The sequence below is a fragment of the Uranotaenia lowii genome, chromosome 3 (assembly GCF_029784155.1).
Source record: "Uranotaenia lowii strain MFRU-FL chromosome 3, ASM2978415v1, whole genome shotgun sequence".
NCBI classification, from domain to species: Eukaryota; Metazoa; Arthropoda; class Insecta; order Diptera; family Culicidae; genus Uranotaenia; species Uranotaenia lowii.
This window is the reverse complement of record NC_073693.1, coordinates 66,105,938-66,120,357: the sequence shown is the minus strand read 5'-3', so window position 1 is coordinate 66,120,357 and position 14,420 is coordinate 66,105,938. Positions and strand designations below refer to the sequence as shown.

General features: G+C 38.2%; 1 protein-coding gene across 1 annotated transcript in view; it reads left to right on the top strand.

Moving 5' to 3' along the window:
• Positions 1-14,420, top strand: part of LOC129752258 (protein GDAP2 homolog) — a 199,865-nt gene that overhangs the window by 131,277 nt on the left and 54,168 nt on the right. Inside the window, exons 10-12 of the mRNA XM_055748044.1 lie at positions 4,549-4,574; positions 5,130-5,264; positions 6,940-6,963. Coding sequence (XP_055604019.1) covers positions 4,549-4,574; positions 5,130-5,264; positions 6,940-6,963 — 185 coding nt within the window. The remainder of the gene's footprint in view (positions 1-4,548; positions 4,575-5,129; positions 5,265-6,939; positions 6,964-14,420) is intronic.

Sequence of the window (14,420 nt, the reverse complement as noted above, 5' to 3'; positions counted from 1 at the left end):
GCCTGAACGTCAATGTTGTTGTCATCAATGATTCACCAGCAAACATCAATTTGTGGTGCTAATCAATATCGTAGTTTTCCCCCATTCGTAGCCACGTGAAGATGCGTGATTTTCAAATCCATCGACAATTGGTACTGACTGGTTCACGTCAGATTTTTAACTTACTCTTTGTGTTGGCACGAAATCGAACATATCAATCAAGGCGTCTCACATGGAAAGGCCAGTAAATCACTTACTTTCAGTCGATTTTCTGGACTATTCCAAATTCTCATCAACCTCAATTCTATGTTATTTATTCAAAGCTACTATTTCAAGAGTTGAAGATGCTATTTTTAACCACAAAAGCTCTGCGATGGTTTGCTTCACGAAGCACGAAGTAAGGAACTCAAAAATAAATTCATTCACTGACGATGCCACTACCAAACTGACGCACTCAACTTTTTTTTACCACCTAAAATCAATGAAAATACTAGTTGTACTATACTATACCTACTACAGTTTCGGACATTCCGAGAAGTGAACCTTGTTCGATGATTCTGACGTTGTTTGCTGACGCGAAAGAACGTCAAATTCCCACCCTTGACGTCAAAAGTCTTTTTGAGGCGATTTGACCGTTTGAGGGGGTGTGTTTCTTATAAAAATACAGGTACTCGTTTATTAATTCTTAGTTTGATACTGCGATCAATGACCCTTCAATTTGAAGCAATTCAAATTTTGATGGATCCCTCAAATTAAAGAAAAAAAGTATATTTTATCTATCCCTTTTTGCTAATATCACACTATTCAACGTCATTTGTTGCTCTATTTTTATTTTACATTTGCAAATCTTATATATTTGGTCTTTCAAACCATTTCAAAGACAAAATTAATTTAATTTATTTATTTATTTACATGGCTTTCCGTCTCACGAACAAAATTCCTACAATTCAGTCCATGGTAACCATTTCCAATTTCTCGGGCATCCCCTATTCCAGATCACGTTCAACTTGGTCTAACCACCACGTTCGTTCCACCCCTACTTGTCTCGTTTCTACCGGATTCTAAGCGAACCCCTTTTTTGACTATCCTGCATTCTCGCAACATTACCTGCTCAGCGTATCCTTCCAGCCTTCTTAACCTTCTTGATACTGGAAGTTACGTGAGTACATGCTTCGCCTTAACACTCCGTTCTCCTGCACGCCGCCAAAGATGGTCCTTAACATTTCTCGCTCGAATACTCCGAGCGTACGTAGGTCTTCTACGAGCAGTATCCACTTTTCGTGCCCATAGAGGATCTAATGAGCATCGTGTACAGGTTAAACTTCGTGCATGGACTAAGTCTTATCGACCGCAGTTGCTTGTGAAGTCCATAGTACGAATGATTTCCGCTGATCATTCCGCCGTATCTCGAGGCTGGTGTCATTGTCTGCGGACACTAGTGAGCCGCGATAGACAAAGTCTTCGATGATCTCCAAACGGGCTCGGCTGGTCTCGAATCCGCTGTCCAGCATGTACTTCGTCTTGGACGTATTAATTATCAGCCCAATCTTTCTGTTGAAGCTGTTCAATAACAATAACACCGCCGAATATCACCAGCGCATCGTTGAACAACATGCAGGATAGACCTTCGCCTTGTCAAAAACCCTGGCATGATTCGAATGAACTCGAGAATTCTTTACCAGAACGTGGTCGATCTGTGATTGCATTTGATACGGTGATCTCCATGTGTATTAGCGTGGGAGGCGGTGCTGGAAATAAGTACTTCGTACGTCCATTCGTTTGGAGGTGGCGAAATCTATGCGTCTTAGGCCGTTTTCGGTGGTCAGCTGGTGCGGTTTGATTTCCTTCTCCTGACCGACCTGAGCATTAAAATTCCCGATGACGGTCTTGATACCTTGTTTTGGACAGAGGTTATATTCACGTTTCAGTTGCGCGTAGAATTCATGTTTCTCGTCATCGGTACTTCCGAGGTGAGGGTTGTGGACGTTGATGATGCTGATGATGAAGAACCGACCTTTGATCCACAACAGGCATATTCTTGGGTCGATCGGCATCCACCAGATCACGCACCTCTGCGTCTTCCCCATCTTTATTTATATGAACAATCATTTTTTGATTATTTGATCACCCAGGTGATAAATTCTTTTTACGGATTGCATTCCAAGACACGGCAAGTCCCCGCGTTGCTCCTCTAGGTATGCTACTCTAGGTCCATGGGTGAAATTGGTCGACTCTAGATACTATGTACCCCTACGCCACAAAGTCCATCTAGGGCCTCTGCAACGAAGGCTGTACTTGTGATGGGAGACCAAGTCCACGCTTCTGCGCTCGGTTTCAAGCCAAATCTCCAGCATATACAACCCTGCCTCTTGTTACGATTCAAGACTAAGGACCTCTACTCTAACGACTCTATTTCCGGCCTTTACTCGCAAAAAAAACCGGCAAACCTACACTGCAAAAAAAACTACACTTTAAGATTATGTTCTTTTCACACATAAGCTCATGAATCTCTGCTGCTATATGATTCAAATAAAATTTATGTTTGGGTTTTAGTTTATATTGGATTGGAATATGGTGTTCATTTCCTTACACATAACTTATATGAATGTGATAATTGAAATATTTCACCCTTTCAAAATGGCTACAATTGGAAAAAACACGATGTATGTACCAGTGAAAGAAATTTTATTGCGAAAAACAAAGGCAATTAAGGTTAGTAAATTTATTTTCAACTTCTAAAAGATTATTTTTCTTACGATTATCACAAAGCGTTTGTTGTTTTGTTCTATTTTTTCCCCACAGCAAGTTATCTTGTGCATTCCAGATAGTCCTTTAACAATAGTGGAACGCTGGTTTCTGAAAAGAAGCCTCGGATATTCTGGGCGATAAGCCACTGAAAAAAAACAGCAGTTGAGCGTCATTAAACATTAAATATTTTACTGGCGTAACATTAAATATTTTACTAGAAAATTATACCATTGGAAAAAAACACAATTGTCTCTCTTATTTTAAACGCCTGAAGCTAGATTTGAAAGAACATAATTTGAATATCAAATTAAAGCCTATTTGTAGGCGGTTTCATTTCACACATAACATCAATTTGTGGAAATTTATAAGTTTCATGTGTCGCCTACAGCTTTGAAATATTTCCGGAATATATGTGTGACACATAATTTGTAAATCGCAGACAAATTGCAAAGATCTATATAGGCCGACACATACCCATAATATGTGGATTTTTTGCAGTGTAGGCTTTTTGCCCGTCGTGTGCCGTATCGAGAGCAGCTTATCCTAAACTCGCGCCTGTACGTACCAGGCAGCTCGGCATACGCAGAAGGTAGAGTCTTATCTTTGTACACTTTACTGCTAGGATTGGGTCCCAACTTTTCTACAAGGCTGTCATGCAGAAATTCACCTCTCCATGCCTCCGACCCATCCAGAATCCGACTCTAGGGATCAAGCGATGGATCCATTTCGAGCTGTCCTACTGGTGCTACCAGTAGAACATCGAAGCCTTTCTGGCATGTTTCCGCACATCGGGCATGTGCTGTGCTCGTAGCAGAAGATCTTCCTCTAACAAGGCCGAGATAGCTACCGAGGACTCTTTTCGGTATGCGCTGATAACTCGCAGGTTCATCCACCGCTGCACACTGCAGAGCTGCTGCGTATTACACCGCCTGCTCAGGGCTGCCTTTGAGGCTGCCGCTCCATACTGGATGTAATGGACGAGTTCACGCTCGCTATGACCCTCCTTCTGCTGCAGCGGATCGCTGAGTTGTGCGACATGGCCCGCTTTTTGCAGGCGTAAACGATGTGGGCCGTAAAACTCAGCCGGTCATCGATCATCACTCCCAACTTGGAGTCCCAAGTACTTGATAGCCCTTTTGGATTAGATTGCGCACGGTTCAGCTGCAATCGTCCCTGATTGTTCTGAAATCAGGGTTGTGATCAACACCATCTCGGTCTTGTGGCGAGGCAGACGCAAGCCCTTGGAGCGCATCCAACTTCCCATCTTCTGATCGCTACTGTGGCGAGTAGCTGGACCTTTCGATTGATGGTCCCACATCCCACGATCCCACAAGTTTCACTCGCGGGGGGAGACGCAGTCTCAGCAGCTCGTCGTAAACGATGTTCCACAATACCGGGCCAAGTATCGATCCTTGTGGAACCCCTCCCAAGACACTCACTGTTTCCAGTTCTTCACTGATCATATACTGTAGTTGGCGACTACGGAAGTAACAATCCTACCGATATATTCCGGAATCCCTTCTATGGGCCTCAGGGCGGCACGATTATCCAAAGCAAGTCGCAAGGAATGTCACTCAAATGATTGGAAAAAAAAACCCCAGTAATTGCACCTCTCGTAAATTTATTGGAAACGTTATTTGCACCACTGCCTTGTACCTCCCACTTTCTTATAACTAGGCTAACCTGTAGGGCCTAGCCCTTGATGGCACGACGAAATGGACAGGAACTTCCGCAGGAACAATCGGATCCGGGCACGATGCCACGATCTGGTAAGCGGTCGGGTTTTGGAAACCCCTTGCGTTCGACCTTCCGTGTGCGCAGGTTCGGAGCGCGGACACACCAAGATTGTAAGTCCCGTCGGTGGCCTCTAAGAGTCGGGTTCGCCCTTTTGGAGGACGGCAAATATCCTCGACCGTTGCCAACCCGGAACCGAGAGTTGTTGTGTAGTTGCGTAGAGAACTTGCATTAGGAATCCGGTCCTTTGGGCGAATACAAAATGGCGGTTCATCGGTTCACTGGCTTACCTGGTGTCTGGCTTTGAGTTTTTCAACATTTCCAACTTTGATTTCGCGGTTTAACTGTTCGCGTTCAATGCTGTTGGAAAAGTGAACCAGCACCAGGCAGCCGCATTTTGACCGGCCTTGAACCAGCAGTTCAGATCGTTGCCTTCGCCTCTCTCGGACCCCGATCGCATTTCGTAGTTCTCTCTTCAGGCGTCGCTGTCGATATCGAATTTGCGGCTCTCCAGAGTACACGGACAGTACCATAAAATTAATAGATCGGCAGTTCGGCCATGTTCAAAGTTTCCAATCGTTGTTGGTCCCTTTTCGTCGCATGGGCAGATTGCCTAATTCCGTCAAAAATTAGTTGTTCATTGTTCGTTGCTGGTTTATTTTTCTCAGTCACGGGCTCACAAGGCCTGCAGCTAACTCCACTTTCTCGCAGGAGGACCGTCGTGATGTTGCTGTTTTCAGTCCTGAAAACCATCAGGGCGTTGTTGCACTCCCTACGTCACCCCTGACACGAAGAACAGACGCGTAAGTTGCTTCATATTTGGATCATAACTTAAAAACTGTTCTACTGAGATTTTTTTTTAATATCAGATTCAGCGCTCGATTTCACATTCAAAGTTATCTCCAGGTTACTTAGTTAAAAATGCTATGAACTAGTGTAATCAATTTTCAAAACATAACTAAAAAATGGACTTTCCTGTGTCGTTTCCACACTTGATTTCTAGTATGTTTCGGGTTCTGCTGAAGTGATGTGTGTTCATAACCTTCAAATATATCAGAAAGTTAACTCTATTTCTGAAAGCATTGCTTTGAAAGATGTCAAAAACAGCTTGGAAACGTTTTATTGTATTTTTCCCACAGTGACAATTAGCCGTAGATTCCAATGATTCCATTATTGAGAAAGTTTTCCTAGAATATTTAAATGATCGTTAAAAGCCATTGAAACTTTTCCTTTGCTTTATGTGTGTCAGTGATACGTAGATGGAGAACTCCTGAGTACTAATTTATTCGATCCATAGTGTTTATTGTCAACCTTGAGACGCAATAACACATTTCCCAGCGTTTAAAACAAGAAAACAACGCAACTTTTTTTTGGGGGAAAAACAGTTGAACAAACTTAAAATTCAATAAAGAAACAGTACCCAGCATGTTTTTAATCTTATCGTATTTGATCAAGTGATTTAAATGGTCCAGAGCTAGCAATCATCATCATCTTCCCAGAAAACAAGATACGGCACTGCAGATATTTCCTGGCATTCTGACTGGTCCTACTTGTTACTGTTTTTTTTTTAAATTTATCATATGTAGGTATCTTTTTGTTTCTGGGTTCTGTATTTTATGGATATTGTACTGCAACATTTGGCCCTGCTGTTTGTTTACTGATTGTTGTTGGTCTAGCCGATAAGCTATTTTACAAACCTCTAGTTATAGTCGCCGTTTCTTCAGATGATATCTTTTTGTTTATCTATTGACGTGGAGATTTAAGAAGCAACAACAAGCGATGAGGTTGTAAAAAGTCATTTTGTGATTCATTTGGTCTATTTCGTCACAAGATGGTACGAAAATCACGTGTAATTTATGAAACAGATAATTTGCAGCTTCCCAGGAATTCTGTTGACGAAATTTGTTGTAAAGGATTTTCAAACTGATGAATAATCGTACAAAGTGTTAATGTATCATTTTTCGTTCGTACAATTGTACAAAATTTTCAAATTGTGCGTTTTGCATAGTCTTTTAAATTGTTTTTTTTTTAACATTACAATAATAATCGAGTTTTTATCACCTGCAAATAAGATACTCATTGAAGTGCCAGTCTGAAATCGCTCTCCATAAAATGAAAAACGTGCTTTAGAAGTAGTTTACGATCCTAGAGACCTAAAGGATTTGTTACGGTTGCAGTAGTTTGTTATCTCCCATCTAGTATAAATTGCCATTTGCTCCTGATTGCTCGGTAGTTGAATCATAAAATAAACCCTCTCGAACGCTGCCTTGAATAGTAATTATTTAGATTTTAAAGCCCCGGGAATGTAATTAGTAAAAAAAAATGCAAAAAGATAGAAAACCCTCAGCAGCATTTCCCAAGGAGCAAATATCACATAATTTTTTTCTTTGAATGACAACCGAAAAAAATCACCAAACAATCACAAACTAATCAAAATTCTTTCCCATTTTTATTTCCATTTTCTTTATGCCGTTTTAGTTCACCTTTACTGGTGGATTGCGAGTGAGTACCTCAAGGATTTGCCTCTCTCTTGCCAAACCTTACTTTTGTTTCCTCATCTTTTTTTTTTTTTGATTATTTATTTTGGAAAACCCCTTTTTCTCTCCGAATCATTTGGAAAAATTCTTTCCCAGTAGTTTAATTTTTTTGGTAGATTCTTCTTGGAAATTTCTGCAGTCCACCTTCTTTTTTCGGAAATCCAAAGTAGTTTGAGAGTTTGTTGTTTACTTTTGTATGGGTTCGATTTTGGGTTTTTCTTTTTATAAATTCGGCATGCCTTCAACTGCTAAATTGTTTTCAAGTTGTTCCTTTTTCGTTCAAGCACTAGTCTCAAATTTCGATTTTGCCCTTCGGGTATTTTTCGAGCTTGAGTAAACATAGAACTAAAGGAATGCTCCCCATTTTCAGCTGCTTTGCCTTTGCTTCTTGCGTGATATTGAGAAAAAAAACTGCTTCAGAATATATGCATGTTACTTTTGGCTGATCATCTGGCTCAGATCCGAAAATTTATTTGTTTAATCAAAATTCTTTTCAGCGTTCGAACTGTTCTTAAAACTTTGAAATTGTCAATCGCTACTCGATGAGAAAGTAAAGAAAGTTAAGGTATATAATATTTAAAGCCAAACGTCAAAAACAGAAGACGAATGTCAAAAAAAGATCCTTGAATACCAAAATTTTAAATTTTTGACATCCACTTTAAATTTTGGACTTCACTTTCGACTTTCGATATTTGATTAACGATTTTGAACTTTTGGCTTTCTACTTTCGACTTTCGACTTTCGATTTTCGACTTTCGACTTTCGACTTTTGACTTTCGACTTTCGACTTTCGACTTTCGATTTTCGACTTTTGACTTTCGACTTTCGACTTTCGACTTTCGACTTTCGACTTTCGACTTTCGACTTTCGACTTTCGACTTTCGACTTTCGCTTTTCATCTTTCCAATTTGAACTTTTGACTTGCGACTTTCGACTTTCCACTTTCAACTTTCGACTTTCCACTTTCAACTTTCGACTTTCGACTTTCGACTTTCAACTTTCGACTTTCGACTTTCGACTTTCGACTTTCGACTTTCGACTTTCGACTTTCGACTTTCGACTTTCGACTTTCGACTTTCGACTTTCGACTTTCGACTTTTGATTTTCGACTTTCGACTTTCGACTTTCGACTTTCGACTTTCGACTTTCGACTTTCGACTTTCGACTTTCGACTTTCGACTTTCGACTTTCGACTTTCGACTTTCGACTTTCGACTTTCGACTTTCGACTTTCGACTTTCGACTTTCGACTTTCGACTTTCGACTTTCGACTTTCGACTTTCGACTTTCGACTTTCGACTTTCGACTAACGACTTTCGACTTTCGACTTTCGACTTTCGGCTTTCGACTTTTGACTTTCGACTTTCGACTTTCGACTTTCGACTTTCGACTTTCGACTTTCGACTTTCGACTTTCGACTTTCGACTTTCGACTTTCGACTTTCGACTTTCGACTTTCGACTTTCGACTTTCGACTTTCGACTTTCGACTTTCGACTTTCGTCTTTCGACTTTCGACTTTCGGCTTTCGACTTTCGACTTTCGACTTTCGACTTTCGACTTTCGACTTTGGACTTTCAATTTTCGAGTTTCGTCTTTGGCCTTTCGACTTTCGACGGTCTACTTTCGACTTTCGACGTCGAAAGACGAAGGTCGAAAGTCGAAAGTCTAAAGTCTAAATATTACTTTTGAAAGGCGAAAGTCGAAAGACGAAAGTCGACTGTCGAGAGTCGAAAGACGAAAGTCGAAAGACGAAAGTCGAATGTCGAAAGTCGAAAGTCGAAAGTCGAAAGTCGCAAGTCGAAAGTCGAAAATCGAAAGTCGTAAGTCGAAAGTTGAAAGTCGAAAGTCGAAAGTTGAAAGTCAAAAGACAAAAGTCAAAAGTCGAAAGTTAAAAATCAAAAGTTGAGAATCGAAAGCGAATATTAAAAATTGATAGTCCAAAGTCGAAAGTGAAAAGACGAATGTGAAAAGACGAAAGTTAAAAGACGAAAGTTACAAGACGAAAGTCGAAAGTCGAAAGTCGAAAATCGGTCATTGACCATCGAAAGTCGATATTCAGTCGAAATTGAAAAGTCTACACTCGGAAGTCAAAATGAACCGTTGATGAAAAAATTTCAAAAGTAAGGTTTTATTTTTTTAAATCCCATCAATTTTTTCTTCTGGCCCACTATTCACTTTCTCTCCAAGGAAAAAAAACTGACCGTCTCCAGTCGACTGTTGGCTTGCTGACGTCATCGGTTTCGTGCCGACCATTTTTATCTGTTGTTTTTTTTTCTCTAGCCATTTTCCCGGCACCCCTTTCATGTCCAGAACAGAGAAACGCGCTGCTGGAGAATCATTTGCACCTTAACCCTCATCATTCAACACAAAACATCCAACCACCCACCCTACACCCGTAGCTTTTCGGTGCCTCTTTGTGCCTAGTCTGCACAAAATTTGAAAGAAAGCAACATTTATGGTTCTTTGTCGGTTTTCCAGTGCTTAATATAAACAGTAATTAAACTTGTTTGAAAATGTGGGTGTTAATTTTTTTCTACGAATAAAAGCAACCTGATCCAAAAAAATTGTTGGAAGCAACAGTAAGACCATTTTTTCTCTTTAAAAGGTAAGCTTTTATCACTCCGGCAAGCTTTCATTTCCATTGGGAATGATTTAGTTGATGGATTGCTACCCACCGAATCAGCTGCTGGAGGAAAATGGAAAGGAAAAAAAAAACGGAAAAAGGAGAGTAAAGGTTTGGCCTCGTGAGAACTCTTAGCTCTCTTCTTCCAACAACGAATAACGTTGCTGGAGAGATTGAGCTTTTCTTGGGTTGGAAAAAGGTTTTCTTGTTGCATCATCACCAACATCAACACCATCATCCCGAAATTGATTGTGACAGGTCGATAAATTCGTTAGGATTTAAATGGCATTCGGAGGAATAACCTCGAATAGAAGGAAAAAATGGGTAGGAACTTAGTCGATTGAATAAATCAGGCCCATTTGTGGTGATTTTCAGTCGAAAAATATTGAAAATCTGTTGACTCACGGTTTTGTTATACCGATTGGAAGCTTTGCTATCCCAAAGATTTCAAAATTTATATTTATTTCATAATCTCAGCATTTCAAAAATGCTTTGAATAATAAAAATTTCATTAAGTTCTTTTAGCGATGGAGGCCGAAAAATTTGTTTTTCTCAAAAAATCTATTCTAAATTGACAGTTAAAGTTTCAATTTTGCCCAGCAAAGAAAAAACATTTTTTAAAATAATCTCAGAAATCTTCTATGTAAATTTTTCATACGGAGAAAATGAAAAAAATAAAAATAAGTTCAAATTAGAAAATGTGAAAAAAGAAGATAACAAATAAAAAGATGAGAAGATGAGAAGATGAGAAGATGAGAAGATGAGAAGATGAGAAGATGAGAAGATGAGAAGATAAGAAGATGAGAAGATTAGAAGATGAGAAGATGAGAAGATGAGAAGATGAGAAGATGAGAAGATGAGAAAATGAGAAGATAAGAAGATGAGGAGATGAGAAGATGAAAAGATGAGAAGATGAGAAGATGAGAAAATGAGAAGATGAGAAGATGAGAAGATGAGAAGATGAGAAGATGAGAAGATGAGAAGATGAGAAAATGAGAAGATGAGAAGATGAGAAAATGAGAAGATGAGAAAATGAGAAGATGAGAGGATGGGAAGATGAGAAAATGATATTGAGAAGATGAGAAGATGAGATGATGGGAAAATGAGAAGATGAGAGGATGAGAAAATGAGAAGATCAGAAGATGTGAAGATGAGAAAATGATATTGAGAAGATGAGAAGATGAGAAGATGCGAAGATGAGAAGATGAGAAGATGAGAATATGAGAAGATGAGAAGATGAGAAGATGAGAAGATGAGAAGATGAGAAGTTGAGAAGAAGAGAAGATGAGAAGAAGAGAATATAAGAAGATGAGAAGATGAGAGGATACGAAGATGAGAAGATGAGAAAATAAGAAGATGAGAATATCAGAAGATGATAAAATAAGAAGATGAGAAAATGGGAAGATGAAAAAATAAGAAGATGGAAAAGATGAGTAGATAAGAAGATGAAAAGATGAGAAGAAGAGAAGATAAGAAGATGAGGAGATGGGAAGATGAAAAGATGCGAAGATGAGAACATGAAAAGATGAGAAGATGAGAAGATGAGTAGACAAGAAGATGAGAAGATGAGAAGATGAGAAGTTGAGAAAGTAAGAAGATTACAAGATAAGAATATAAAAAGATGAGAAGATGAGAAGATCAGAAAATGAGAAACTCAGAAAAGGGGCCGATGAGGAGTTAAGAAGCTAAGCAGAAGAGAAGATGAGAATATCAGATGATGACAAAATAAGAAGATGAGAAGATGAAAGGATGAGAAAATGAGAAGATGAAAAGATGAGAAGATGAGAAAACAAGAAGATGAGAAAATGATAAGAAGAGAAGATGAGAAAATGAGAAGATGAGAAGATGAGAAGATGCGAAGATGAGAAGATGAGAAGATAAGTTGATCAGAAAAGGTGAGGATGTGAGGATGAGAAGATGAGAAAATGAGATGATGAGAAGATGTGAAGATGAGAAGATGAGAAGATGAGGAGATAAAAAGTAGAAAAGATAAAAGGATGAAAAGTTGAAAGGATGAGAAATAGAAAAAAAGAAAAGGTGAAAACATTAGAAGATGAGTAGATGAGAAGATGACAAGATGAAAAGGTGAGAATATGGAAGGCTGAAAAATTAAATGATGAAAACCTGAGAAGATGATAAGATGAAAAGATGAGAAGATGAGAAGATGAGAAGATGAGAAGATGAGAAGATGAGAAGATGAGAAGATGAGAAGATGAGAAGATGAGAAGATGAGAAGATGAGAAGATGAGAAGATAAGAAGATGAGAAGATGAGAAGATGAGAAGATGAGAAGATGAGAAGATGAGAAGATGGGAAGATGAGAAGATGAGAAGATGAGAAGATGAGAAGATGAGAAGATGAGAAGATGAGAAGATGAGAAGATGAGAAGATAAGAAGATGAGAAGATGAGAAGCAGAGAAGATGAGAAGATCATAAGATGAGAAGATAAGGATATGAGAAGATGAGATGATGAGAAGATGAGAAGATAAGAAGATAATGAGATCTGAAGATGAGAAGATGCGATGATGAAAAAATAAGAACATTAAAAGATGTGAAGATGAGAAGATGAGAAGACGAGAAGATTTAGAACATGAGAAGATGGGTAGATGAGGAGATTAGAAGATGAGAAGATGAGAAGATGAGAAGATGAGAAGATGAGAAGATAAGAAGATGAGAAGATGAGAAGATGAGAAGATGAGAAGATGAGAAGATGAGAAGATGAGAAGATGAGAAGATGAGAAGATGAGAAGATGAGAAGATGAGAAGATGAGGAGATGAGAAGATGAGAAGATGAGAAGATGAGAAGATGAGAAGAAAACAAGATGAAAAGATGAGAAGATGAAAAGATGAGAAGATGAGAAGATGAGAAGATGAGGAGATGAGAAGATGAGAAGATGAGAAGATGAGAAGATGAGAAGATGAGAAGATGAGAAGATGAGAAGATGAGAAGATGAGAAGATGAGAAGATGAGAAGATGAGAAGATGAGAAGTTGAGAAGATGAGGAAATGAGCAGATGAGAAGGTGAGAAGATAAGAAGATGAGAAGATGAGAAAATGAGAAGATTAGAAGATGGGAAGACGACATGATGAGAAGATGAGAAAACAAGGAGATGAGAAGATGAGAAAATAAGAAGATGAGAAGATGAGAAAATAAGAAGATGAGATGGTGAGAAAATAAGAAGATGAGAAGATGAGAAGATTAGGAGATGGGAATATGAGAAGATGATAAGATGATAAGATAATACGATGAGACGGTGGTAAGATGAGAAGATGAGAAGATGAAAAAATGAGAAGATGAGTAGATGAGAAGATGAGAAGCATAAAAGATGAGAAGATGAGAAGATGAGAAGATCATAAGATGAGAGGATAGCAAGATGAGAAAGTGAGAAGATGAGAAGATGAGAAAATAATAAGTTGAGAAGATGAAAAGATGAGAAACTGAGAAGAAAGGCGATGAGAAGATGAAAAGATTAGAAAATGAGAAGATGAGAAGTATAAAATTTGAGAAGATGAGTTGATGAGAACATCATAAGATGAGAGGATAATGAGATGAGAAGATGAGAAGATGAAAAGATGAGATGTTGAGAAGATGAAAAAATGAAAAGATGAAAAGATGAAAAGATGAAAAGATGAAAAGAAGAAAATCAGAAGATGAGAAGATGATTAGACAAGAAGATGAGAAGATGAGAAGATGAGATGATGATAAGATGAGAAGATGAAAAAATCAGAAGATTAGAAGATGAGAAGGTGAGAAGATAAGAAATAAAGAGGCTTTAAAGATGAGAAGATGAAAAAAATATAAGGGTATATACGGACGATAGTATTGGCGAAAAATTGGCCTCAGCCATAACCTCAAACTTTTATTTGCTGGCGGCCTCACCAGTGATGCTAGGTGCGTTACTGAAATCAGTATTTGTTTGATTTCAACTAATTATAATATTTCTGAATTGATTAATTTTTTTAAATGTCAACAGCTAAACGTTTGAATTCATTTTGAGGCGTCCCAAAATGGATGAAGATAAGCCATATTTTTCTAATGAATTTTCAAGGTGAATTTAAAACATCTGAAATATGTTTTCATATACTGCTTGATCATAAACTGTTACAAAAAAAGTAATTGAAAGAAAGCCCGTCTATGTTGACTTTGAAAATAATCTCCTGCACGCAGCGAAAAGGTTTTTTTATTTCAAAGGAAAGTGCCGCAAAAACAAAGGATTTTTTCCTTTGGTTTTGGGACAAATAAAAATTCTTTTGGTTCAAAAGCATTTTCCTTTGTTTCAAAGAATTTTTCTTTTGAAAAATCTTTGAATCAAAATCTTAATACTTTGAAACAAAAACCAGTTTCATTTGATACAAAGTTGTTTTCGTTCGCCACAATGTTATTTAGATTTAGATTTAAAAAGATTGGTTCATTGAACCATTTTCCATTTATTCCAATTGGAGGACATATTTCCTGTTGTTTTGAAATTCCTATCAGGAATTTCAAAAAATAAAAAGAAAGAAGTTTATAAGGTACACCGGGGCAAGTGCAAACGGTTTTCACCATAGTTCAACTTTCACATGTCCTAGAAAAATATGTGTATGTTCAAAAATTTTCTATTATCGTTCGTTGCATCACTAAAATAGTTCTAAACAAATTCCCGTTGAAAGTGAAAAATAAAAAAATGTTGGTAAAAAGTAACGGTGCTTTTGTGAAAAAATTTCAAAATTTGCACTTGCCCCGTTTATGGGGGCAAGTGCAAACGCAATACTTTTTCCTAACTAATTCACAGATGAGTCAGTGTATCGGTCCTAAAATTA